Source organism: Acomys russatus, chromosome 4 (genome assembly GCF_903995435.1).
Source record: "Acomys russatus chromosome 4, mAcoRus1.1, whole genome shotgun sequence".
NCBI classification, from domain to species: domain Eukaryota; kingdom Metazoa; phylum Chordata; class Mammalia; order Rodentia; family Muridae; genus Acomys; species Acomys russatus.
The window spans coordinates 48590103-48617627 of record NC_067140.1 but is presented as its reverse complement, the minus strand read 5'-3'; the positions used below and the strand labels follow the sequence as shown (position 1 = coordinate 48617627).

Below are 27525 nucleotides of genomic sequence, written 5' to 3'. Positions count from 1 at the left end.
AGAACAAAGACCTGCCCTGACTACAAACTTTTAATTTCAAACAATGATGGTGGTGTTTGTAGGAAGAAGCAACCATGTTTGAAAGTGCTGTCTAATTGAGAGGCTGACCAAGTGACAAGTCAGAGAAAGAAGTGACAGAATAAGACCTGCTCAATTCTCATGAGAAAGAAGAGAAAATAGAGGTGATTTAAGAGAGAGCAGCACAGAGGGAGAGAAAGAGGAGGAAGTTTTACCAAGAGAGTTTTACAGAGAAATGTTGAAGAGAGAACAAGCTAGACACAGGTGAAGACAGAAGGAGCCAGAGAATGAGAAGGACCCAGAAGATTAGAACATATTATCAGAGTCAGTATGAAGTCAAGCAGAGAAATTCAGTCAGAAGCTGAGAAAAACCAGATTGGGTCAATCAACTTGGAGAGGAGTTTGAATCAGAACAGCTGAGTTGAACCAGCCAGTAGGAGTTCAGAAAGAACTAGAAAGGGTGAGTTTATTCAGCAGTAAGTCTTAGAAGATGAAAATATTCTGGCCTAGATAAGATTATAAGAAGGCTAGAAGTTTCTAGGACTAGGCCTAGGTTAGCAGATGGAGGCAGTAAGCCTCCGAGGCAAATAAAAATTACTCTTATACACACTTCTGCCTCACTTGTAGATCCTTCTTTAAACTAAGATACTGGTATCACCAGACAGCCCAACTTACCTGCCCTTCCTTCAAGTTTTTAATCTTTCTGTTCATTAATTTAAAAAAAAATGCTTTTTGAGACAGGGTTTCTCTGTGTAGCCTTGGCTGTCCTGGACTGGATTTGTAGACCAGGCTGGCCTCGAGCTCACAGAGATCTGCCTTTGCCTCCCTGAGTGCTGGGATTATAGGCATGTGCCACCATGCCCAGCTTTAATTTTAAGTCTTAATAATTCTGATCCCTTCTCTTTATTTTTCTACCTTTAGATGTATATTCTGCTTCCAGCTCTCCTAAAAATACCAATTCTGTAATCATAGACTTACTTCTCTCTCAAATAGTTACTTAACATTTGTAACAAAACAACATGTCAGCCGGCCATGGTGGCACACACCAGTCCCAGCGCCCAGGGAGGCAGAGGCAGGAGGATCTCTGCGAGTTTGAGGCCAGCTACCCAGAGAAACCCTGGCTGGAGAGATGGCTCAGAGGTCCGGAATTCAATTCCTAGCAATCACAGGCTGGGCCACAACCATCTATAAGGAGATCTGGTGCCCTCTTGTGGCATGCAGACCTACATGCAGGCAAAACACTGTATACATAAATAAATAAATCTTAAAATAAAACCCAGCTTTGTTACCTATATGAATCAGGCCAATAGAACAAAAAGTAGGTTAGTGAATCTATTCCTCAACTTAATGCCTCAAATCTCACAAGGTTATTTTGAATTTACTGGTATAGAATTTTGTATATAGATACAAAATAAGTTTAATTTTAGATACAGTTGTATAGAATTAAAATGTAAGATTATTCTTCACACACATTAGATATATTTCTACTCTAACATGAGATATTGTACTGATATAATTCAATTATAATAGAAGGTTTACTTGCAATACTTTGAAAGTGCTATTGCAGGCTGTTTAGGATAAATAAGTTATACAAGTTAATTGTTAGTTGATCAAATCATGGTCATGTCAATTGCTTGTTTACTTTTGTAATAAAAATATACATCTTAGGTGTGGCAGGTATATATGATTCTATAGAAAGATAAGGTAGGATAGTTAGATGAGATCTTCAAAAACCTCAGAGACATGCAGAATATGGCATTTTAAAATGCTTTTATTATTTTAAAGTTTCACTTAAAGAGGCTGATGAGCATCAAGTAACCTCCTTATGGAGATGGCTTCAAATGTGGCAAACAAGCCACTGGGCAAAATGTTCTTATTTTTACCACAGTCAGAATTCTGCCTAAAAAGGCTAAGCTTGGATGCAGGCAGAGTCTACGGCCAAACTCTGCCAAGACAGGGTAAGCAAGTCCTCAACAGTTCCTGCCTTACAAATATGTCTTTCAGCTATATTGGGCCAGAAGGCTGAAGAAGATGCTCCACATTTTAGAGAGTTTTGGGTGCGTATTCAGGTATCAAACTGTCTCTGTCATCTTCTCATTTGGAAAAGCCACTAACTGCACTCCCAGCATACTCAGGTAATCAAGTTTATTCCTTCTCAAGTCTTTGATGGAGTTGAAGACCAGGTAGCTTAGTTTTACAATGAGGGGTTAATATATTTTTAGATCTAGATAGATGTTTTAAGTTGATAATGATGAGATGTGATAGAACTTGATTTACATTCATAATTTTAGAAGCACCAAGATAAGAAAAATGTTTTCTTCAAGGCTGTCAAATACAAGTAGCCAAAACACTAAGAATGTAACACTTATATAATTCATGATTGTGTCATGGTTCTTCTTGTTATAGGTAGTTTATTGTATATATGTATAATAATGTAATTGTATATGTAAACAATAAAAACATTAAAAACCCAAACAAACAGAAACAAACAAACAAACAAATAAAAACAAAAACAAAAACAAAAAACCAACCAACCAAACAAAAAACCAAAACCAAAAACCAGCCCCCCAAAACCATACAAATATATCAGGAAATTTGTTTGCTTTTATTTGAGACATAATTGGTTTTTATTTGTGATCCCAGAATTGTATAAAGTGTAAAATGAGTGGTCTGATGATTTTAACAGAGAAAGTTAGTTTCATGAGCAGAAAAACGGACTAAAATATAAATCAAGCAAAAAAAAAAAAAAGTGAATTTGGGAAGAGGATATATTTTCATTACGTTCACTCTACTTTTCCCCCACCTTCTGGTTTTTGTTCTGTTTTGCTTGGGGACAGAACTGCTTAGAAATTGCCTTTGACCATGAGAGGCTCTTTGGCACCGTGAGCCCATCCTGGACTCACCTGTGTCACTGGGAAGGTGTGTGAAGCGATGACTTCCCATGAAGGCCACTCAGCATAGTTTTATACCGACGCAACAACTTCATATTAAAATTTATCTTTCCAAAAAAAAAAAAAAAAAAAGAGGTGAGATTTCTGTTTCTCTATAGGAATTTGAAGAAGCCAGACTAGCGAATAAACGGTTGACAAAGCAAGAGGCTGAAGGGACAGAAAATAATCAGAAAAGTAAGAAAAAAATCAGGTGAAGTAGAAGCTACAAGGAAGATTTGAAATGGAAAATAATCTAAGTATTAGAAGATACAAATAGATAAAAATCACATAGTGATTTTTTTTCATGTACTGATTTTTTTCAGATAGTTTCCTTAATATTTTTTGTTATTGCACTCATCACCATACCCAAGTGACGTCATTGATGAAGGATGACATACACAAACTCCAGTTTTCAAGTATGTATGCTTTATTAAGATATGTATTTTTATTTTATGTATATGAATGATTTTCCTGCAAGTATGTATGTGTACTACACGCATGTTGGTTCCGGAAGAGTCTAGAAGAGGTGATTCGATCCATTTAAACTGGAATTACAAATAGTTGTGAGCCTCCACGTGGGTGCTGGTCTTTCCTAAGAACAAACTTTGGTCCTTTCTAAGAACACAAAGTATTCTAACCACCGATATGTCTCTGTTCCATCAAGTTTCTTACAGAAACTATTAAGTAGTTTGTATTTCACTTTGGTTTTGAGGAAGCAAGCAGAAGCATATCATATATTAGCACACGGCATAGCAATAGCCTCCTGAAGTTCTAGCATGATTTGTGTGCCTATATATCTTCAATATACTTAAGAAATTTTATTGTAATTAATAAACTGACTGCATACTCTTTTCATTGCTACCTTCATCTCTTTATTCCTAAGTGTATATATGACTGGATTTAGAAAAGGAGTAATTACTGCATCAAAGATGGCAAGAAATTTATCCAGATGTGATGTTGGAAATGGCCACGTGTAGAAAAAGATTAAGGGTCCAAAGAACAAAACTACCACCGTGACATGAGCTGAGAGAGTAGAGAGGGCCTTACACAAACTGCCCAATGATTTCTTTTGAACTGTCACCAAAATAAATATGTAAGAGATGATCAGAATTAAAAAGGAGGCCACAGAAATGAACCCACTATTGGCAGTAACCATAAATCCCAACGTGTATGTGTCCACACAAGCAAGTTTAATAAACCGAGGAAGGTCACAGAAGAAGCTATCTAATTCATTAGGGCCACAGAAGGGCAAGTCTATCACAAAAACCAACTGAGTCACTGAGTGTATGAAGCCAACAATCCAAGAAGCAACCAAGATCAAAATGCACTTTTGTGGACTCATGATGGTCACGTAGTGCAGGGGCTTACATATGGCAACATATCGGTCAAAAGCCATGGCTATGAGCAACAGCATCTCAGTGCCCCCAACTGCATGGATAAAGAAGATCTGAGTGATACAACCCTCAAAAGAGATAGTTTTGTGCCTTCTGAAAAGGTCATAAATCATCTTTGGTGTCGTCGAAGAGCAAAAAATCAAGTCAATGATAGAAAGATTGCTTAATAGGAAGTACATAGGGGACTGTAACTGGGGGTCTGAAGTTACGGTTAGCACAATGAGAAAATTTCCCAATAGACTTGCCACATAGAACACACAGGAGAAGAGGAAGAGGAATAGCTGGATTGTCCAGGAGTTAGAGAGTCCCAGGAATACAAACTCAGACACCACAGAGCGGTTTGCTTCACCCATTGCCTCTGGCAGCTGTGACAACCCTCATGCTACCTGAAATAGAATAATGAGAAATTCTGATTTAGGACAACTGTATCCATTTGACAAAGTCACGTGAAAGACTAACATGGCTATGGAGGTAGTTTAAGTAAAACAACAATTATTTGTCTGTTGTGGCTGAGAGCAGGAGAAATAGGTGTCTTCAGGGGAAAGCCCCTCAGTTGGTGTCAGTGAGAAGACTACTCAGTCAGCATGAAATCACACACACACACACACACACACACACACACACACACACAGACAGACACACACACCATTTTATGGATTGGGCATGTTGTATTTATGTATTTAAGAACATACGCACACATATATGTACATAGAAATGTATTTATGTAGCAACAATTACAAGAAAAAAAAAGCTATGAATTTTGAGACAAAGCATGACGGAATACATAGAAAGAGGAAAGAAAGGATCAAATGATGTAATTAAAATTTCAAAGCATAGGAAAGTGCTTCTCCCAGGCCAAACAAACACAATTCATATTCCTCTGATATATCTTCTTGTCCAAAATATGCCAAAAAATTAACTCTTTCATTTACTTGGATTAAACATATTTGCTATGTTTTAAAATATAATTTTTATAGGCATGTCTTCCAGATGACTCTGAGCCAAAAAGCTTTTGGATGTTAAATGTGAAATTCTTAAATTACTGTGGTTTTTATAATTTGTAAATTTCTTAATATATTAATACTATATATAATATATAATATATATATATATATATATATATATAATATATATATATATATATATATGATCACAGTGAAATGCTTGTATACATATTGTAGGTCCAGAGATGACTATTTTTTTCTCTGTAAACTAAGATTTCAAGGTGACAAATAAGGGCAGAAGATGCAGGTTTATAGCACTCACTGTGTGTTTTGGAGAAATTAAGAAAACCATGGATACCGTGGTGATGCTCAGTGGAGAAAAAAAAAAAAAAAAAAAAAAAAAAAGGAAACGACCAATGAAAGAAGCAAACAGAATGAGCACAGTGTGTTATACATCCTTAGGAAGAGTAAGTGACAGCCAACACGTCAGGGGATGTGGCAAAGATTCTTAAGCTCATTCACAATTAAATTAAATCTGCACCAAAATATCAACACAATAACTTTTCTTTTTAGTTAGATAGGAACTTAAACACTTGACAAAATTCAAGGTTTGCGAGTGGATGGAGAAACAGGCAGGATCACACCTGATGGCAGAAAAATGAAGTGGTTAAGTTTGAAATGCCTTCTGTGTTTTCACATAGTTATTCACGCTGATTCAGCTCTTCTATATCCAAGATTAAACATTTTTGAGTACATTCATGTGAATAGGTGGACAAGGAAAGAGCATTTCTTTGTTATTTTGGTTAAGGCACCGTTTCAAGTTCAGTGGCTTGAAAATGGCTTCAGTATCAGTTGGCAAATGTTTTTTTTTTTTTTAAAGATTTATTTATTATGTATATAGTGCACATTAGATCACGTTATAGATGGTTGTGAGCCAACATGTGGTTGCTGGGAATTGAACTCAGGTCCTCTGGAAAAGCAGTCAGTGCTCTTAACCATTGAGCCATCTCTCCAGCCCCCAGTTGGCAAATGTTTAAAAGTGGAAAAGTTACTGTAGTTTGTAAAAATCTGGAAATCCGGTGTGGTCTTTGCTCAGGACTGTCAATGCTTTGCCTATACTAATCAGTTCCACATAGCTCAACTTTTCTATTTGTTCTCACAGAATGGTTATTTTTATAACAGAAGGTAGAATAGTGGTTCAAATCTGATCTCCCAGCAAATCCAGATTGAAATCATATAGGTATGAATACAGCGTGAGGATACAGATCTTAGTTCCACTGTGTCTTTGCAGTGTCCTAAATCTCTGAACTGTGCTCATCACAAAGCAAAACTCTGCTTACACTTCCACTGCTAAGAGTGAAATGTACCAGCAGGGCATGCCTCAGAGACCCTCTATGAAGTGGCACACTCCCTTCTGTGCTCAGGGCTGCTTATTCTTTCCAACATAAACAGAAAATGAACTTTGAATCACCAGTATTTACTGTCGGTGAAACAATCTGATAATCCTAGAATTTTTGTTAAAATTGTAAATCAACATCTGAACTTGTTTAGGAAAAGACCAGCTATTCTCTGCTTGATAACCCCCTCTCAATTACTAATAAAGTTGAATAAAATTAGAGTTTCCGCATAGTGCCGAAAATTTCCCAGAAAGAGTTCAACATGATCATCACACGTTTTCCCACCGTTTCTTCTTTTTCCTGAGATGAACAGAATGTTGAGGTCATCATTCACTGTGCTAAAAATTGTCTGGAGGGGCCACTAAAGCTGCATGCTTCCAAATGAGAGCCCTCAGTCCTCCAGAACAGACCTGGAGGCTTCTATCACTCCAATGAAACTTTGCTGGAGTGCTGTGACATTCTTTTAATCACAACCCCTAGCCCCAAGGTTTCTCTGTGTAGCCCAGGCTGGCTGTCCTAGGCTCACTTTGTAGACCAGGCTGGCCACAAACTCAGATATCCACCTGCCTCTGCTTCCCAAGTGCTGGGATTAAAGGTTTGTACCCCCACCATCGCCTGACTACTTTCTTTTAATTCTAAACTAAGGAAACAAAGGTCCAGGAAGGATGTCTCTGCTCAAGCCACAGAACAAGCTGTTGGTAAATCTGGAGCCAGCATGTTTGGCTCTTAGCCCCAATAGTACCTGTTACTTTCATTCCATCTATTTATTTTGCTGTGATTATCCTAAGTTTTGTATCCTGTCTGTGGTCCAAGGAATCACAACATATCACTTGGAAGAATTTGTAAGAAGAGAGTATACTGAGGGTTTCAATACAAAGAAGTGTTAATTGTCTGTTTGCTAATTATCCTGATTTGACACACAGTATGAGCAAGTTTCTTTTTATTTGTTTTTTTGAGACAGGGTTTCTCTGTGTAGCCTTGGCTGTCCTAAACTCACTTTGTAGACCAGACTGGCCTCGAACTCACAGCAATCTGCCTGCCCCTGCCTCCCGAGTGCTGTGATTAAATGCGTGCACCACCACGTCCATTGAGCAAGGGTCTTAACAGCATATTGTATACTTATAAAAATGCCCAACAACTAGTGTATATGGCACCTAATTTCTTTACTATTGTCCAAAATTATTAGTATGTTCTCTACTTAGCTCTATTTTCACTCTTACTTTATTCCTTTTGTGGATGCAGGTGTAAGACTTCCATACAGTGGCACTTCAGCAGACTTCAGCGTGCTGAACATGTTGTGACTTTGGTCAGCCCTGTGTAAGACTTCCATACAGTGGCACTTCAGCAGACTTCAGCGTGCTGAACATGTTGTGACTTTGGTCAGCCCTGTGTAAGACTTCCATACAGTGGCACTTCAGCAGACTTCAGCGTGCTGAACATGTTGTGACTTTGGTCAGCCCTCTGAATTGTCCAGGTTGAATTCATTTCTTCTGGTTGATTAGATTCTTCTTTTGCTCCATGTGCTTCCACTTGAAATTCTTATTTTTCTTCAAAGACAGTTTCAATTAGTGGGATAGAGAGGGGTACAAGGAAGGGCTGGCTGGCTGGATCAACAATCAGGAGCTAACACACACACACACACACACACACACACACACACGCACACACACACACACCCTCCCCTACATCTCACCCCCGTATGAGACTCACTATTTTGCATGCTAACTAGAGAGAATCATGAAAAGGCAACTTCTGTCCATCTAACCTACCTGGATTAGTGTTGAACTGGTGACAAGTTTGACAACAGGAACCTGCTGAGCTCTAGCCTATGCCATGGCCTAGCATTAAAAAGTCAAGGGAAAGGCAGCTAATTAGCAGCACTGTAAGGTTACTTCAGTGCAGCCATTGAATTCTGGGATTGCCATTTGAGTACAGTTGGCCAAGGGAATTGTTTCCAAGGACCACAGAAATTTGGCTAGAACTAAGGGGAAATGTGGCAATGAGTCAATTGAGGAGAAAGAAGAAAAACTAGGGATTTAATGTTTGTGAATGTAATATAATTTTACATATTTAAATCCCTTGGCTCTGTTGTTTTCTTATTTATAAGAAAATAAACTCCATAAGATTGAAAATATATACCTTGAAAAAGTAAAAGTGAAATATATCATTTTCACAATAAGGTAGGAATGGAGAGATAAAAGAAATAAAATGCTCTTTAGTATTTACTCCAGTATTTTATCCATGTCTTATATGCAGCAGGTTTGTAATAAACCTATAAACATTTTCTTTCTTTCTTTCTTTCTTTCTTTCTTTCTTTCTTTCTTTCTTCCTTCCTTCCTTCCTTCTTTCTTTCTTCATTTCTTTTATATTTATCTATTTTCTCTCTGTTTTTCCTTACCCTGTGTGATTGTGTGCTCTTGTTATAGCCTGCTCTGGAGTTCAGAGGGCAACTTGAGGGAGACAGTGTGGGTTTTTCCTTTCACAATTTGAGTTTGGGGTATTAGCCTCATATTGTTAAGTTTGGTGACAAGTGCCTCTCTACCAGCTAACCCATCTTACTGTCCGTTGAAATATCTTCTCAAGGAGCTTAAATTTTGACGCTACAAAAATAGCTTTATTTGGTCACATGGCCTTCTAGAGTCTTGTGTGTCTTGTGCTGAAGAGGCTTCTAATCTTTAAATAAATTTCAGAAACATAAAAAGTGAAACACAGCCTAGTTAGTGAAATTGAAGGGAGACTCTTCAGAATACTATAGCAAGAAAATCCTCAACATCAATAAATCAGATAATGTATACAAACATATATCATCTATGTATGTACATATGTATGTATATATAGTCTCTGATTGAGGTATTCAAAGAATGGAAGCTTGGAAGATTTAAGACTAAAACCTTTTTTAATCCAAAAGATAACAACAAAAAAGACCACCCTAAAGCAACAACGGTATCAAGAGAGTCATATAGCTTGGTCCCTACTCACATGGCTATAAATCACTGCATGTTTCTGTGCAGGTTGGAAATGGCAGGGCTGAGATACAATGCAGAAGGTGTAATGATCCTGCCTTAACTAAAATCTACACATCAGTTCTTTCCTAATTGCTTTGTTTAAAAAACTTTTCAGCTTTCTGTAGATGAGCTTTATTTGTGTTACTATCTTGAATGTGTCTTTGTGATTCCAGCTATATTACTGAAGTGTTTTATTTCAATGATGAGAGTTTAAGGACATGTTAGTAAATGCAGATTCAGCCTTCAAGAACTACTCTCTGCTGTTACATGCTGATGAGACTCAATCCCCTTTTCTCCTATGAAGGCCGAGCTTGGTTCCCAGAACCCATTCTGTAGAGTATTTCAGGTTTATGCTCTCAGCAATTTTGAGGATACACTATATAATTAGGAAGTAAGGTCACTATGCCACAGACTAGAACTCCAGGACACAATAATTTTCCAATTCAACGTTCAAGACACAGTCTTCTTTCCTGAATAAGACTTTCAAGACTGTTGCTTGGGCCAGGCATGGTGGTGCATGCCTGTAATCCCAGCACTCAGAAGGCAGAGGCAGCTGGATCTCTGTGAGTTCAAGGCCATCCTGGTCTACAAAGTGAGTTCAGGACAGCCAGAAGACAGAGATACCCTGGCTTGAAAAGAAAAAAAACAAAAACAAACAAACAAACAAACAAACAAACAAACAAAAGACTTCTGTTTGTTTCTACCTTTACATCAACAACTTACTATAGATGTAGTCATAAATGCACAGGTATTTACAGGAAAGCAGGAATAAACATCTATTACATGTCATTTATGTGTTGTACTACCATAATTTGTTTTTACAACCCTTTCTTCTATTAGATGGTGACTATTTAGAAATCTGTAATTGTGCATTATTCATCTTATCACCCCAGTGGCACATAGTGGTTATTCTCAATATTGCTTGATGCCTGCATATAGGTAATTGATCTGGTTTTTAATTTCTCTGCCTTAGAGAAAGAATGGGCCAAGCAGAGGCTTCCAGTGTAGGGTGATTCAAAAATCCTTAAAAAAAATTTATAGGTCTTTTAATTAAAATAGCTATTTAAAAATATATACAAAACTTAGTTCAGCAAGGCTTAATGGTAAACACTAATTCCAAAACTGAACGAAATGATCCAGGAGTAGAACGAGATGCCTTTCACCATCAGCAGGGAAAGAAGAAAGAGAGTGAGGGAGCCAGATGAGATGGGAAATCTCCATCCAGATAGGCTTCTCCATGGTCCTCTGGGTGCTCCAGAGCAGAGTCCAGATCCTACCCCTACAGAATCCAAAAGCCCAAGGTCACCACCAACTGCTGGGGAGAAAATGGGGGTGGATTTGCTTCTGTTGTGGGAAGGTGATTGGGTGTGGGAAACAGGAAAGCAGATTGCAGGCGCGTGAGTACAGCCACTTGACCAGTAGGGACCAAATGTTGACAAGAGACAGACAAAGAGCTTTTGAGTGATGTAAGCATTCCCCTCACCTTCTGGATTCATGGGGTGGGGGTAAATATGCTCCACTGTGAACAGAGACCTGACCAATTAACAACTGTGATTGGCAGTCATTGTTTTTCTCCACCTGTTAATCAAGCACTAGTTAAAATCGGCTAATCTGAAACAAAACAACAACAACAACAACAAAAAAATACAAACTCAGGATGTGTGATAATGAAGAACTCCAAGAAATGTCCCCTTCGGCTTCAATATTTTTCTCAAATGACATGACTGTCATGGAATAAAGATAGCCCAACAATAGATGGTTCGCTGTTCTTCATTTATGTATAACTGTGTTTGGACTGAAGATGACCATAAATTATTTTTCACTATAAAATTTGTTGCTCAGGCTTATTCCATTTGAATAGTAAATAAGTAAATATTGATAAGATATTAAAATGACAGAATATAAATCCAAATAGCATATTTTACTGAGTTAATATTTGTTTATTATTTTATAGGGCTATGGGAAGATATAAAATGTGTTTAGAATTTATAAGGTCAGATGAGGGGACTTCCTTTCCTGCAGTCCCTTTCGATTCAAAGCAGGGCTGCTTGGCTTTACAGCATATAGATCTACACCTTGCCAGCTGGTGTCTTAGGTCTGATTAGGTGAGGTGTTTTTTTTTTTGTTTGTGTGTGTGTGTGTGTCTTAGTTTTCTAGTCTATAATAGGAGAATGAAAATATTACTTACTAGGTTTTTGTTAGAATTGAATCAATGCAGACAAACAACTTGAAATGTTGTATACATGTAATAATTGTTGGAGGTTGTCAAGAAGGTAGCTGTGGGTGGTTGCGGGTGGAGGGTCCTGGTGGAAGTGCAGAAGTTGGCTGCTGTGCAGGCATGAATGGCCAGAGTAGTCAGGGTCACTAGTTGTGGGACCTGGGCTAGATACGGAAGGTTATGGAAAAGCTTTGATCAAGGATACTAAGTTAGACTCTGGATGAGGACTTGGGTACTCAGTGGTGTGATTTAATAATTTCAAACAAGATTCATGTCAGATGATCACTGGTCTTCTTGCCTTTAGAGTTTCATTTACTAGCCTGTTTGAAACTGTCATAGTTTTCACTACGTCAGCACTCTCACAGCAGTTTTAGGGCCTATTCGTTGTTTTAATTCAGTTGCAGCTACAACACTTGCCTCTCCGGTGTGTCATTTTTACCACCACCACCAAATTGTTTATTGAACACTTGTCAAAACAGGGAAATATAAAGCAAAAAGGAGCTATGCTCATCTTCAACAGTCAATTGCCTAACACATTCTCTGCCTGGAGGCATAAGAACACTTGAATTGGTAGATTGAGGAGACAATTAACCTGGTTTGAGATATTTTTACATAGTAATTATGAAAGGTCAAATAGAAAATATTCCTTAATTTATTTTGAAAAAAATCATCAAGGTCAAATACTGTACAGAGTTATCATGGCGATTCAATACTTTATTTGAAGCACCCAGGATAACATCTGAAGCAAAAACTCCAGTTCTAACTCCCCTTATCAATGTTAAGGTACTAGAGACAATAGCTTGGTAAGTTCCTAAATGTAATTTGGTACACAAAGTATTTAACAGAGTGTTGATGTCATTGATTTCATTTTTCTCACTGTTACTGAAGTTGCATGAGCCTACAAAATGGGGAGGGCCTTGGATATGCCACCTGAAGAGTGTTTCCTGACAGTCACCAGAATGAAGAGGTAGGGAATTACCCATATGAGGAAGAAGCCCACAGCGATGAGGCCACTGTTGGCTGTGGCCATGCACTCCAATTTATTGGTCTCTGTGCAAGCAAGTGTAGTTGCGTTTTTACTGCTTTTGAAAATGACCGAGAAAACCTACCCTATCTTTAAAAGCCTAATAATAAAGTATGATAATTTTCTCAGTACTTTATTTGCTTATATCTTGACAGAATTAAATTTTCATATCTTTAAAATTCAAATATGAAAAAAAAAAAGCATCTAAGATACCTTCCTGTAACTCACAAGCTGGTAGCAGAGTTTCCTCATTGCTGCTTTCATCTCCTTGTTCCTGAATGTGTAGATGACTGGGTTCAGAAAAGGAGTGAGGATGGCATCAAAAATAGCAAGGAATTTGTCCAAGTGTGATGAAGGAAAAGGCCAGGTATAGAAGAAGATTAATGGTCCAAAGAACAAAACCACCACAGTCACATGAGCCGACAAAGTGGAGAGGGCCTTGGATATGCCACCTGAAGAGTGTTTCCTGACAGTCATCAAAATGCAGATATAGGAAATGATCAGTATGAAGAAGGAGCCCACAGAGATGAGGCCACTGTTGGCTGTGACCATGAACTCCAATTTATTGGTTTCTGTGCAAGCAAGTTTAATAAGCTGTGGGAGATCACAGTAAAAGCTGTCTAAAATATTAGGTCCACAGAAGGGCAAGCCTACAACAAAAGCAAGTTGTGCCACTGAGTGGATAACTCCAAGGATCCAGGCTACTGCCAAAATTAAAACGCAAATTTGTGGTCTCATGATGGTCAAGTAGTGGAGGGGTTTACATATAGCTACATATCTGTCAAAGGCCATGGCTATGAGCAGCACCATTTCTGTGCCCCCAATAGCGTGAATGAAGAAGATCTGAGTTATACAACCTCCGAATGAGATGGCTTTGTGTTTTCTAAAAAGGTCATAAATCATCTTGGGTGCTGCTATAGAGCAAACTCCCAGGTCGAGAAATGAGAGATTGGCCAGCAGGAAGTACATGGGGGAGTGCAGGGTGGAGTCAGCAGTCACAGAGAACACAATAAGGAGGTTCCCCATCAGACTTGCCATGTAGAACACAGACGAAAAGAGGAATAGAAGCAACTGGATACCCCATATATTGGAGAGTCCCAGGAACACAAACTCAGACACAACAGAGTGATTGGCTCCACCCATTGCTGTGAAGAACAGAGTTGTATATTTAAAAAAAAACCCTGGAAAAGGCAGAGAAGAGATAAACCCTCTGAGCACTGAGCCACTGTGTCTAACTTCGTCTACTCCCCAACATTATCCAAACAAAGACTGGGGAATCTCTATAGACAAGAACTAGAGAAGAATAAAGGATTGACATGAAGAAAGGCTACAAGAAGACTAAAAACTCATTGGAAGTAACACACATGGAATAAAGGAAAAGAACAGAATGCCCCTGAAATCTGTATTCTAGTTTATTGCTCCTGCCCACGATGTTCCCTAAATACCACAAACTTTCTGTTGATCTCCATTTATTCTTACCTCTTTGATTGCTCCAATTAGCAGAGTGGTGTAGTAGTCTTACTCTCATTAATGTGTCCCATTGTTAATCTTATGTCAAACCACCTTCACTTTTCCATATAGATGGAGAAGATGATGAAGTAACTCCAATACTATCCGACTTTATAGCAGCCCAGGGAGAGCAAAGGGTTACAAGCCTATGTTGTAGAAGCACCAGAGGGAGACCAAGGTCAGAAATGATCTGTAGGATGCAGAAAAAGCAGGGGTTATATGAATAAAATATACAAGTATTTATATATGAGTAAAATATATAAAATTTGAATTTTGATTTTATAGTACGGTTCATTAAAATTTCTACATGATTGATACTTGAAGATCATTTCCACACTGTTTTATCTTTTCATATTTCATTGCATGGTGGAATGAACACTGCATTTGGAGTCAGAAAATATTGACAGGACCCAGTCTCAAATCTTTATGGACTCAAGGAAGATTTTTCTTCTTTCTTTTTCTCACTTCACTCATTGCTTGTATCCCTTTCATTGTATGTAATATTAATGATAAATAATCCTTCCAAGTCTAACAGTTTGGTTATTTCATAATATAATACTAGTCTGCTATGCAGTGAAGCTCTTCATAATGATGGTGTTAACTTCTTTTCAGTTACTGCTATATCCACTCTCTTATCCCTTGTTTATATTTCATATTCTATAGAATTAATCTACTTCTCATTCCTTTTGTTATGCAATTAGAATGCTATTAAAATTCACTGTGTAGTTTATCATAATCATTTGTGATCAATGAACAAATGCTTACTAGATAACTGCCATATCCAATGGACACTGAATTTATTGAAGCAATAATACATTCAGTACCCTTAAGTCTTCTATTTTAGCACACACAATGTAAGTAATAGTAAAAATATACCTTGTAAGATCACCAAACAAGTGTCATGTTCATGTAACGTTTTTGAAGTAGGAAAGTCACCTGTGAATCTGATGAGGTTGTGGTCTGAAGGAAATCAGAACCTGGCTTGCAGTTAAGAGATGGATCTTGTTTTTTTCCTTTCCAAGCAACTCAGATTTGATCTTCACGATTTTCTGACACAGGCAAAGAATCTTTCCAGAAGTCCATGGTTGATGAGCTCCTTGTGACAGTATTAGCTCAACCCCAAACAAACCAGTAACAACTATGTGCATGGCACCATGCTTTTTTCCATACACTCTCTTGCCTGATACTCGTAACTACTACAGGAACTGATGTTATTGCACCCTTCATTGTTAGAAACTAAGACCATGGGACTAGAAGTAACTTTTCTGAACAGTGAGTTGTAGGAATCATGACTGTCTTATTGGCTTCTCCAAAATGTACAGGAGACTTGGCCCTCTCCTCATGACTCTTCAAAGGTGTGCTATAGCTTAGAGGTCTTAGGCTGCCCTATTGTGACTCACAGTGTGCTCAGCAGATCTAAACAAGAGTAGGCTGGCTTGAGAGAGAAGGCAGGTTGCATTCATAAGCATCTAGGTTCCTTAGTTTACTTCAAATGCATTTATAATTCACTGTGGCTCTTAAAGTAAACATGAGCAAGAATACCAATCCACATAATACCTGCAGCTCAGGCCATTATTATCTATTTCTGCATAAAGTCTGTTAGCATTTCAAAAAACAGACATCTCTTACAACTCCCTGATGCACTCAGTTCTTACCCATACTTGTAATGCTGCCTCCTATACTTCTAGCTTCTTGTTTTTTAATCTCAAACTTAGAATTAGAAAAATTAATTTAAGTTTCTGACATTTTGTCTTTCTTTTTCCTCTTAGTTTAATTTTTGTTCATTAACCTCGGTTCAGATCCTTTCTCTGGTGCAAGGGAATATTTAATTCATTTCTATATAAAACAACACATCACTAGAAAAAAAATCTATTCAATACTGGCTGTTTGGGATGTTAGATATTTTACTCCAGTAGGCTATTTCTATATATGTCACTAGTGCTTTTAAAGATTTATTTCCAAAGACTTAAGCATAGTCTACCTTTATCTCAGTTAGAAGTAGAATAATTTCATGTACAAACATCTACATGAGTGGTGTCACTGTGGGAGATACAGTTAATTGGCCCATAGAGGAGTGCTGACCAAATGATACCACAGAGACTTGGGATCACCAATATGAACTTATTTGTGCAATGGAATTGCTACCCAGAATGCTGGCAAGTCAATGGCAGAAGCTTTAAAAGAAAAGTTTTAAATGAGTCACAAATAAGGTGTGGGAGAAAGAGAAAAAAAGTATATGTATGTAGAAGGCCTAAAGATTCTGAATAATAAGATAAAGCTGAGTAAACATTTAAACCAAAACTACCTTTTTATTTTTAAGTATTCATGGAGACAATGTATGTGACCATATATACTATATACATTTATGTATGATACTCATGTTTAAATTAAAACATGATTCCATCATTGCCCACTTTCCTTTGCTCCTTCCAATTCTTTTCCTAATTTCCCACTTTGTTCCCTCTCAGAGGCATGGCCTATTTTTCTTTGTTATTGTTTTATACACACACACAAACAAATGTAAAACTATGTAAATATTGCTTTTCAATCTATTTAGTGTTACCCATATGTATATTATTTCAGGGCTGACCAAGTGGGACTCATCCATGGGGAAAGCTATTTCTACACTCTCATTATTCCTTAGTTGCCTGTAGTGTTTTGTCTAAGGGTTATGGAATTTCACCATTTCATGTTAGCACATTTATTGGTGTGGTAGTTGTTCAATTCTTGTTTCGGCATCAATGTCATTGAGACATCATGGGTTAAGCTTCGCTGTTGTTTCTAGGAGACATAATCTCACAGCAGATTTCCTAGTTCTCTGGATCTAATAGTACTTTTTTGTCTCTGCTTTTCTGAGCCTTACATGCAGAAGTTGTTTGTAGATATACCAACTGGGGCTGGGAACTGGGAATAGGGCTTCCTCAAGACCCAGCTATCCCACTCCTTGGAATATACCCAGAAGATGCTCCAACTCACAACAAGAAAATTTGCTCAACCATGTTCACAGCAGCCTTATTCATAATAGCCAGAACATGGAAACAACCTAAGTGTCCCTCAGTAGAAGAATGGATAAAGAAACTGTGGTACATATACACTATGGAATACTACTCAGCTATTAAAAACAAGGAATTTCTGAAATTTGTGGACACATGGATTGAACTAGAAATGATCATAATGAGTGAGTTAACCCAGAAGCAGAAAGAGTCAAATGGTATATACTCACTTATATCTGCATACTAGCCCAAGAGGCATGTGCCACGAAAGCCTTCACTTCCCAGGAAACTGAGACAGAGGGGAGGACATTCTACTGGGACTCTAGATGAGAGAAGCACAGAAGAATAGCAAAGTAGAAGGATCCAGAGGGTCCTAGAAACCTACAAGTAGAACATTATGATAGGCAGATTTGGGCCCAGGGGTCCTACTCAAACTAAGGCACCAGCCAAGGACAATACAGGCAGTAAACTTTAAACACCTACCCAGATCTACCCAATGGGCAGAACATTCTCCACAGTTGAGTAGAGAGTGGGGTATGACTTTCACACGTACTCTGGTGCCTCATATTTGACCATGTCCCCTGGGAGGGGGGAGACCTGGTGGCACTCAGAGGAAGGACAGCAGGATACCAAGAAGAGACTTGATACCCTATGAGCATATACAGGGAGAGGTAATCCCCCTCAGGAACAGTCATAGGGGAGGGGAATAAGGGGGAAATGGGAGGGAGGGAAGAACGGTAGGATACAAGGGATGGGATAACCATTGAGATGTAGCAAGAATAAATTAATAAAAAATTAATAAAAAAATCTTCCAAAGGGCAAAGTTTTATACCTCACATATTTATAATAAAGTTGTTAAAATCATCAGGGTGTCCCTGAATTTATTAGCAACCATTTAAAAATGTAGACATTGCTGTGTATAGAGTTTTGATGTAAAAGAGATATGGTTTTGAGAGTTATAGTAAAAATATAAAAAGTGTTCACTTCAAAAAATTTTTAAAGTAAAAAGCATGTTTACAGGTTTCAGACAATTTTTTCAGACAGTTTTAGAAAGTAAAATTGTATGAATTCTTAGATCATGTTATCAAGTTGATATCTGCCATTGGTATAAGGGTATGTTATACATTAGTTCTGCACAAAGAAAAGGTTTTCTATAAAGAACTCAAGAAATTAAACACCACCAAACCAAATAACCCATTTGAGAAATGGGGCTCAGAACTGAACAGAGAATTTTCAACAGAGGAATATCAAATGGGTGAGAAACACTTAAAGAAATGCTCAACATCCCTAGTCATTAAGGAAATGCAAATCAAAACAATTCTGAGATTCCATCTTACACCCATCAGAATGGCTAAGATCAGTACCTCAACTGACACCATATGCTGGCGAGGATGTGGAGAAAGAGGAACACTCCTTCATTGCTGGTGGGAATGCAAACTAGTACAACCACTTTGGAAATCTATCTGGCGCTTTCTCAGAAAAATGGGAATAGGGCTTCCTCAAGACCCAGCTATTCCACTCCTTGGAATATACCCGGAAGATACCCTACCACACAACAGGGACATATGCTCAACCATGTTCATAGCTGCCTTATTCATAATAGCCAGAACATGGAAACAGCCTAAGTGTCCCTCAGTAGAAGAATGGATAAAGAAACTGGTACATTTACACTATGGATACTACTCAGCTATTAAAAACAAGGAATTTCTGAAATTTGTGGACAAATGGATTGAACTAGAAATGATCGTAATGAATGAGTTAACCCAGAAGCAGAAAGAGTCAAATGGTATATACGCACTTATATCTAGACACTAGCCCAAGGGGCATGTCCCATGAAAGCCTTCAATTACCAGGAATGTGGGATAGAGGGGAGGACATCCTATTGGGACTCTAGGTGAGAGAAGCAAGGGAGAATGGAGAAATAAAAGGACCCAGAGGGTCCTAGAAACCTACAAGTAGAACAGTATGATGGGCAGATCGGGGCCCAGGGGTCCTGCTCAAACTATGGCACCAGCCAAGGACAATACGTGCAGCAAACTTCGAACCCCTACCTAGATCTAGGCAATGGTCAAGACATTCCCCACAGTTGAGTGGAGAGTGGGGACTGACTTTCACATGAACTCTGGTGCCCCATATTTGACCACGTTCCCTGGATGGGGAGGCCTGGTGGCACTCAGAGGAAGGATAGCAGGCTACCAAGAAGAGACTTGATACCCTATGAGCATATACAGGGGGAGGAGGTCCTCCTCAGTCACAGTCGTAGGGGAGGGGAGTAAGAGGAAAATGGGAGGATACAAGGGATAGGATAACAATTGAGATGTAATGTGAATAAATTAATAAAATATATTAAAAAAAAAAGAAAAGGTTTTCACAAATTCCCCTACTTCCTATAACCTCATGGGACTCCTAGGATAAAGCTCTTTCTCCCAATTCTCATAACAATGTAGCATCCCACCATGAATATTGACAGGTATTTTCTGCTTGTTTTTCAGACTCATGTTCAGTGATATGTTGATTTGTTGTTGTTTATGTTTAATACTGATTTATAATTTCAGTGTTATCATCAGTTAATCCTTAACCAGTTATAACTACATGGAAAGCTAGGAACGATTTAATTAGCCTCTAGTACAACACTGTGCAATAAGCATTCCATCGTCAACCTCCTTTCAGGATAGCTTTCTCCCATTCAAATTTCCCACATTATACTTGCTTTTTACTAATCTCCTAGGTCCCGTTAACTTCTCCTGCTGTTTTCTCAGTCTTCTCTTGGTGCATCCCTTTTCTCCTTTCTCTTTCTCCTCCCCTCACTGGACTATGATGTCATACCTTGTTCTCTGTCTTGCTCAGCATTGGCTAGTTGACTTTTATTGGCAATCCAGAGAACAAATGGTGGCATGGTTACACAAACTTGAGGCAGGAGATATTTAGAATAAACATAAAGCAATGTCTGAATTGACACTAGATAGTGGGGTAGAGAAATCAGCATTTGAACGAACAAGGGTAAATTGTACACAGTCCACAGAACATCACACCAACATTGATATGTTGTGGAAGTTTTGGTTTACATGTAAACATGTTTTTGTTTTAATAACAGGTGTGGGATATGTGGGCTGCTCTTGTTTGTCCACAGCTGATAGTTGTTTCCTGAAAGGGCTCATGACATTTGTCAGCTGTGAGGTACCTTGTGTGTATGTGTGTGGTGTGATCTTTGCCAGTGGGAATAGAAGCCATATCCAAAGAGAGACTGGGGGCTCCAAGAAAGAAGAAGGCTGCTGGTGCTCCCCCAAGCCCTGGCTGATCTTGTTTGCTGTTGATGCAGTTTGATGAGAAAAAGTTGAAGATAGCCTGAAGTAAGGATTGGATTTGCACCAAGGAACCCAAATGACCCCAAACCACAGGGAGCAGCTAAGGAATACTACACCCCTGTTCCCCACTAACCTTCTTTCTCCCCTACCTGGTGTTGAGGTGCTGGAAGGGTCTGGGGTGGCATATAGAGAAAGAGATTTAAGGAACCCAAAATAAAAATAATTTTTAAAAGTATACCAACAATGATATAAATTCATTTTGGGCTGTGTTATCATAGATTCTATGTGCCAAATACCAATACTTGAAACTCTTCACTGCTGCCACAAATACCAGACTTAGGGTCAAAATGCTTACATGTTTTACTAACATGAAATCTCAGTATATTCACATTAATCCAAACACCAGTGTCTTATCACTTCTATAGAAGAAATGTGGAAGAGTGGAAGAATTGGACCTTCTATGGTAGATGGCTATCAAGAACAATCATATGATTATATTTACAGAAAATCTTTGGTGGATTTACCAAGAGGCTCAATTCTGAGAGGAAATCAGGATGTGAAGAGTAAGACAGTGACTGTGGAAATACCTTGAAAAATGAGATCAATCTGGAGGGTTCTCAGAAAGTTTGGAAAAGATCTACCTCAAGACCCAGCTATACCACTCCTGGACGTATACCCTAAAGACACTCCATTGTACCACAATGACACTTTCTCAACTATGTTCAGAGCAATTTTATTTGTAATAGCCAGAAACTGGAAACAACCTAGATGCCGCTCAATTGAAGAGCAGATAAAGAAAATGTTACACAATGGAATTCTATTCAGCTATTAAAAACAAGGAAATCCCGCAATTTGCAGTCAAATGGATGGAACTAGAGAAGATCAACCCTAGTGAGGCAACCCAGACCCAGAAAGATAGGCATAGTATGTACTCACTCATAAGTGGATATTAGCTAGAAAGTACAGAATAATTATGCTACATTTCACAGACCCAAAGTAGCCAAGGAAGACTACTCAGAACAGGAAAGAAAATAGAACTCTTACTCAGAACAGGAAATAAAATAGATTTCTGAATGGATAGGAGAGAGGTTGGAGAGGGTATCAGGGGTAGGGATCAGGTGTGTGGAGAAATGGTGGGTGGAGGATGAGGGGTAGGACAGGGAGAGAGAATGGAAATCCGTGGGTGGCATCTTTGGGACAGGGAAAGCTCCTGGAAGTCTAAGGTGATGACTCTAGCTGAGACTTCTAGCAGTGGGGGCTAAGGAGCCTGAAGAGGCCACCTCCTGTAGCTAGGTAAAACTTCCAGTAGAGGGAGGGGGACACAACCTATAAAATCTTAGGACCAAAATTTGTTCTGCCTACATGAAGTGTAGGGGTAAATATGGAGCAGAGATTGAGGGAGTGACCAAGCAAACATTGGCCCAACTTGAGACCTACCCTATGGGAGAGAGCCAACCCCTGTCACTCTTAATGATACTCTGCTATTCTTGCAGACAGGAACCTTGTATAACTGTCTTCTGAGAGGCTTCATCCAGAAGGTCATGAAAAAGATGCAAAGACCAAAAGCCAAATAATAGGCAGAGCTTGGGGAGTTATGTTGAAGAGTGGGAGGAAAAAGAGAGAGAGAGCTGGTGGGCCGAGGACACCAGAAGAAGACCTACAGAGTCAACTAACTTGGGTGCTTGGGGGCTGACAAAGACTAACCAAAGAGAATTCATGGATTGGACCTAGACCCCCTACACATATGTAGCAGATATGCAGCTTGGTCATCAGTGGGTTCCTTACCTGCCTGCCTTTGGATCCCTTCTTGGGCCCCAGTGGGAGAGGATGTGCTTAGTCTTGTTATGACTTGGGAAGTCTGGGTAGGCTGATACTCCTTGGGGCCCTTCCTTTCTCCGAGAAAAAAGAGAGAGGGGAACAGGGAAAGGAGTAATGAGGGCAAGATTAGGAGGAGAGGAGGGAGGGGGCTGCTATTAGGCTATAAAGAAATTATATTAATAAATAAATGAAAAAAAAGAGATGAAAAGACACACTTGCAATGTTAGAAAGAACTGATAGAGGAGAACTGGGGACACTGGCGAAGTAGTTGCCTAACACAAACAAGTCCTGGGTTCAGTTCCTTGTGCAGAGTGTGGAGATTTATGTCACTGTCGTAATGAATGCCTAGCTTGTAAGAAGTCCTGGGTTTAATTCCCATTGTGCTGCACTGTGTTGTTGTTGTTGTGTGTATGTGTTTGTATGTATGTATGAATGTGTGTGTATCTGTGTGTATGCATGTGTTTTTTGTGTGGTTGTATGTATTTGTGTTTGTATGTGTATGTGTGTATGAGCATGTGTCTGTCTCTGTATGTATGTGTTTTTCCTTGTTTGTGTGTATTTGTGTTTGTGTGTGTATGTGTGTATGGGCATGGGTCTGTCCATGTATATGTATGTGTTTTTCTGTATTTGCATGTGTGTTTGTCTATATGTGTATTTATGTGTATGTATATGAGTGTTTGTGTATGTATATGTGTTTGTGTGTTCATGTGTGTGTATGTATATGTGTGTTTGTGTGTGTATGTGGGTTTGTATGTGTGCATTTGTGCATGTGTGTATATCTATGTGTGTGTGTAGGCAAAACCAGAAGCCAAAGCTAAGAAATGCCAAACCAGATCAAAACAAGGAACAAGGATTCTAGCAAAGGGGAAACAGAATCTAGGTATTTTTTGCAACTAAGATTGATTAGTTATGCCAAGTTAGGGAGAAGCACAGGAAACATGGGATTATAGAAAAGTGACAATCTTATTAGTATGCTATACATGGAGTTTTTCTTTCAATATTATTGTCTGGAGTTCAAGACAGAAGCTGGCACTGGAGCCTTTGGAACATATTTCAGAGGGGTTTTAAAATAGTTGGCACTAAAGACGAGGACCAGCTCATCTATTTTTAATTCAAGATACTCTGATGCTGCAGCTGAGGCTCAGTAGAGTGCTTGTGTAAGACATCAATGGATGGTACTGGTTGAAGATCTCAGCCTAGTCCTTCTACTGTTTTTCCCATAGTTTACCACAAGGTGTGCTGTAGATCATTTGGAAGCTCATGCGTGGCAAGTCATTTTCTTTTTTTCTCTTTTTTTATATATTATTTTATTTTATTATTATTTTTTATTATTAATTTATTCATATTACATCTCAGTTGTTAGCCCATCCCTTGTATCCTCCCATTCCTCCCTCCCTCCTGCTTCCCCTCCTACTCCCCTCCCCTATGTCTGTGACTGAGGGGGAACCTCCTCCCCCTGTATATGCTCATAGGGTAACAAGTCTCTTTTTGGTGACCTATTATCCTTCCTCTGAGTGCCACCAGGCGTCCCCTTCCAAGGGACGTGGTCAAATATGGGGCACCAGAGTTTGTGTGAAAGTCAGATCTCCTTCACCACTTAACGGTGGAGAATATAAGTTCTATAATCCAGACTTGAAAAATCATGTATTCAGGAGACACCTGGTTTGAATCACCTGATAACACAGGTTGTGAGGTACACTCCCTAAAGTTTATAATAACTTCATGGATTACATGTAAAATAAATAATATATTATATGAAAAACATAATCTATTTCCTCCTAATATTTTATATTTTTATTAATATTTTGTCATGATTTTTGTATTCTAATTTATATTCTTCTTATATAGTTATAAACAAAGTTTAAAATAATATTATTATTTTGCATTTTATTGATAAATCAGAATTTTCACCTTTAGCTACAAAATATTCAAAGCATTTATAATGACATAGAAGCCACTCATATTTCTTTGCTAAAGCAATGACTGTAAAAGGAGAGGTAAGATAGTTTTCATATACATAAAGTACAGTAGGAATTTGCAGCTTCTAGTGTCAAAAATTATGTAATGACTAGTATTATTAGTTTTCACTTTTTCTCCATAATTGACAACAGCTTACTTTTCAATCATTACTACATTTAAACTGTTAGAAAAAGTCAAATCTTCCTCTAACTGAACTAACTCAGACGATAACAGTCTTGAATCCTTGAATTTATCCACCTACAGATCTTTATTTTGTGTGTTTCTGCATCTGTACAGACACTGAGGCATGAATCAAGGCCGATGTGCAGATTAGAAGAGGGACCTATGTCCCTGAGGGCCAGAGTCAAAGAGATTTTTCCAACATTTGAGATGATAACAAAGTGTGTGCAGAGCATGAGGTTCCAGCAGTCACAATCAGTTCCATAGAGACAGAATCTGACATAAACCGCATTTTAGCCTCAACTTACTTCTCAGCACTTTCACAATGCTCAGAATTCTTAAGTAAGAACTTCAGATCTGCAGAGAGTATTTCCGGAGGCACTTTACAGTGCTATTTAAAACACTAAATTGAAGTGACTTTTGAAGTTGTTTGTTAGCATAGAATCGAAAGTCCTTAATCAAAATATAATCAAGCTATCTCTTTCTTTTGTTTACCCCATACCCATCTCATGTCTGACAAGCCTTCACTATCAAATTCAAGTACTCATCTTCTTTTATTCTTTTTACCTATACATATAAATTATATACATATGTACACACATACAAACATATACACATGTATACATACCATATACCATGTAAATACACGCTGCTGTTTCCATTCAATGTTTCTCACATGTATATGTTTTTAGGAAAGACATCTCATTACAGAATAAAATTGTTTTTACTCTCAAAAGTATTCTATTTTAATCAGAATCTCTTGAACTGTTAATGAAAGACGTTTTGAAACTTAAAGCCTTAACAAAGAGTCTCTTCATTGCAACCTTCATTTCCTGATTTCTAAGTGTATAAATGACAGGATTCATTAAAGGAGTGATAATGGCATCAAATATAGCTAGAAATTTATCTATGGGTAAAGTAGGGAAAGGCCACACATACACGATAATGCAAGGACCAAAGAAGAAAACCACCACAGTGATGTGCGCTGAGAGAGTGGAGAGGGCCTTGGAGGAAGCACCCGAGGAATGCTTGCGAACTGTGACCAGGATGAAGATGTAAGACACAATGAGGATGAAAAAAGTGGCCATGGAGATGAAGCCGCTGTTGGCAGTGACCAGGAACTCCAGTCTGTATGTGTCTGTACATGCAAGTTTGATGAATCGAGGAAAATCACAATAAAAGCTGTCCATTTGATTAGATCCACAGAAGGGTAAATTTACAACAAAAGCCAATTGGGCCACAGAATGGATAAGGCCAATGGTCCATGCAAGAGCCAAAAGAAAAATACACATTCTGAGACTCATAATGGTCAGGTAGTGGAGGGGCTTACAGATAGCAATGTACCGGTCATAGGCCATGACTATTAGCAGCACCATCTCTGTCCCTCCAACAGTGTGAATGAAGAACATCTGAGTGATGCACCCATTCAAGGAGATGACTTTGTGCTTTCTGAAGAGGTCACAAATCATCTTTGGAGTAGCTATGCTGGACACTCCTGTATCAATGAAGGAGAGGTTTGCCAGCAGGAGGTACATGGGGGAATGCAGGTGACGGTCGGAGATGATCGTGAGCACAACGAGAAGGTTTCCCATCATGCTTGCGACATAGAATACTGTGAAGAACAGAAAAAGAAGGATCTGAATTCTCCATGAGTTGGTGAGACCCATCAACAAAAACTCTGACACCACTGAATGATTTCCTCCATCCATCAACTTGTGAAAGGCTGACCACGGGTTGACTATTACCTAGAGGGCAGGAGAGGGGCAAAAGTAATTTTTAAGGAAAAGGGGTATCCTGGTGTGTAAGGCAATGACTCAAATACAAACCAAAACACATTTTTTGTTTCACAGTGAGATTTTCAAAATTTCCCGTAGAGACTAGGTACAGAACGTTTCTTATGCTTACATATTTAATGCCACTTTATCATTTAGCCCTAAATTTACTTTGACAGTGCATAACCAAGAAAGGAATAGTTGGAGCAAACCCGTGGGAGTGCATAGTGATTCAAATAAGCTGCAGAGACGTGTTCTCACTAACTTCCATATGGGAAGTTAGTGCCACGAAATGGACATATGCTGAAAGATATTTGTGCTTTTAGCCCTTTTGCATTGCTTCCTTACTTTGTTCTGAATTTTTAAAAATTACTGATACATCTTGTTTTTTCTGGCTTGCATTATTCTCATAATTGTCAAAGTTTATTTTAAAAATATAAAATCTTTGCTTGCTTAAACTTGTTCTTTTTCTTATTTAAACTTATTCTTAAATAATTTTATATATGTATAGAATGCATACTGACCTTCCTTATCCTCATCAGTCAGCATCTTCTACCTACCTGCTTACACATCCTCCAAATTTCTTTAATGTTCATATCTATTAATTTTTCCTACCAACTTAGCTTAATCAGGTCCCCCTGTGTAGCTCTAGGTCTGGAACACTCTGTTAGAGGCTGGTGTGCTCAGCAGTAGGTCTGCAACTGGAGACAATCTTTCTTCCTTTCTCAGAATCTATCGATATCTAGTAAAGAGTAGTGTCCCACGAGCCTCCCACCCTTCCATGGAAATTGGATGCAGCAATAGTCTGGGGCCCACTTTAGGTAACTTATTGTTTATCAAAATATATAAATAAGAGAAGAAGAAAAAACCCAAACAGACAACTCTACTTTGAACCCAAGTGATGACTCATACTCAAGAATGGAAATGTCAGCGCTGTTTGCCAGGAAAGGTAATGAAACTCTTTCCTGAATTGGTCATCTGAGTTTGTCCTCAGATGGAAATCACTTTTAAAGGACTATGGGAGAACAGGAAGCTTTAATTTATGATATCTGTAATTCC

At 38.5% G+C, this 27525-nt stretch overlaps 3 protein-coding genes across 3 annotated transcripts; all 3 read right to left on the bottom strand.

The window, feature by feature from the left end:
- Positions 1-3756: 3756 nt before the first annotated feature.
- On the bottom strand, positions 3757-4695 carry LOC127187995 (olfactory receptor 4F6-like). The gene has a single exon (XM_051144323.1). It carries the CDS (start codon positions 4693-4695, stop codon positions 3757-3759), a length of 939 nt encoding a protein of 312 aa, XP_051000280.1.
- Positions 4696-13134: 8439 nt separating this feature from the next.
- LOC127187996 (olfactory receptor 4F15-like) lies at positions 13135-14073 on the bottom strand. The gene has a single exon (XM_051144324.1). The coding sequence runs from the start codon at positions 14071-14073 to the stop codon at positions 13135-13137; it is 939 nt and encodes a 312-aa protein (XP_051000281.1).
- An 11367-nt stretch (positions 14074-25440) lies between these two features.
- LOC127187993 (olfactory receptor 4F3/4F16/4F29-like) lies at positions 25441-26403 on the bottom strand. The gene has a single exon (XM_051144321.1). The coding sequence runs from the start codon at positions 26401-26403 to the stop codon at positions 25441-25443; it is 963 nt and encodes a 320-aa protein (XP_051000278.1).
- Between the last annotated feature and the right edge of the window lie 1122 nt (positions 26404-27525).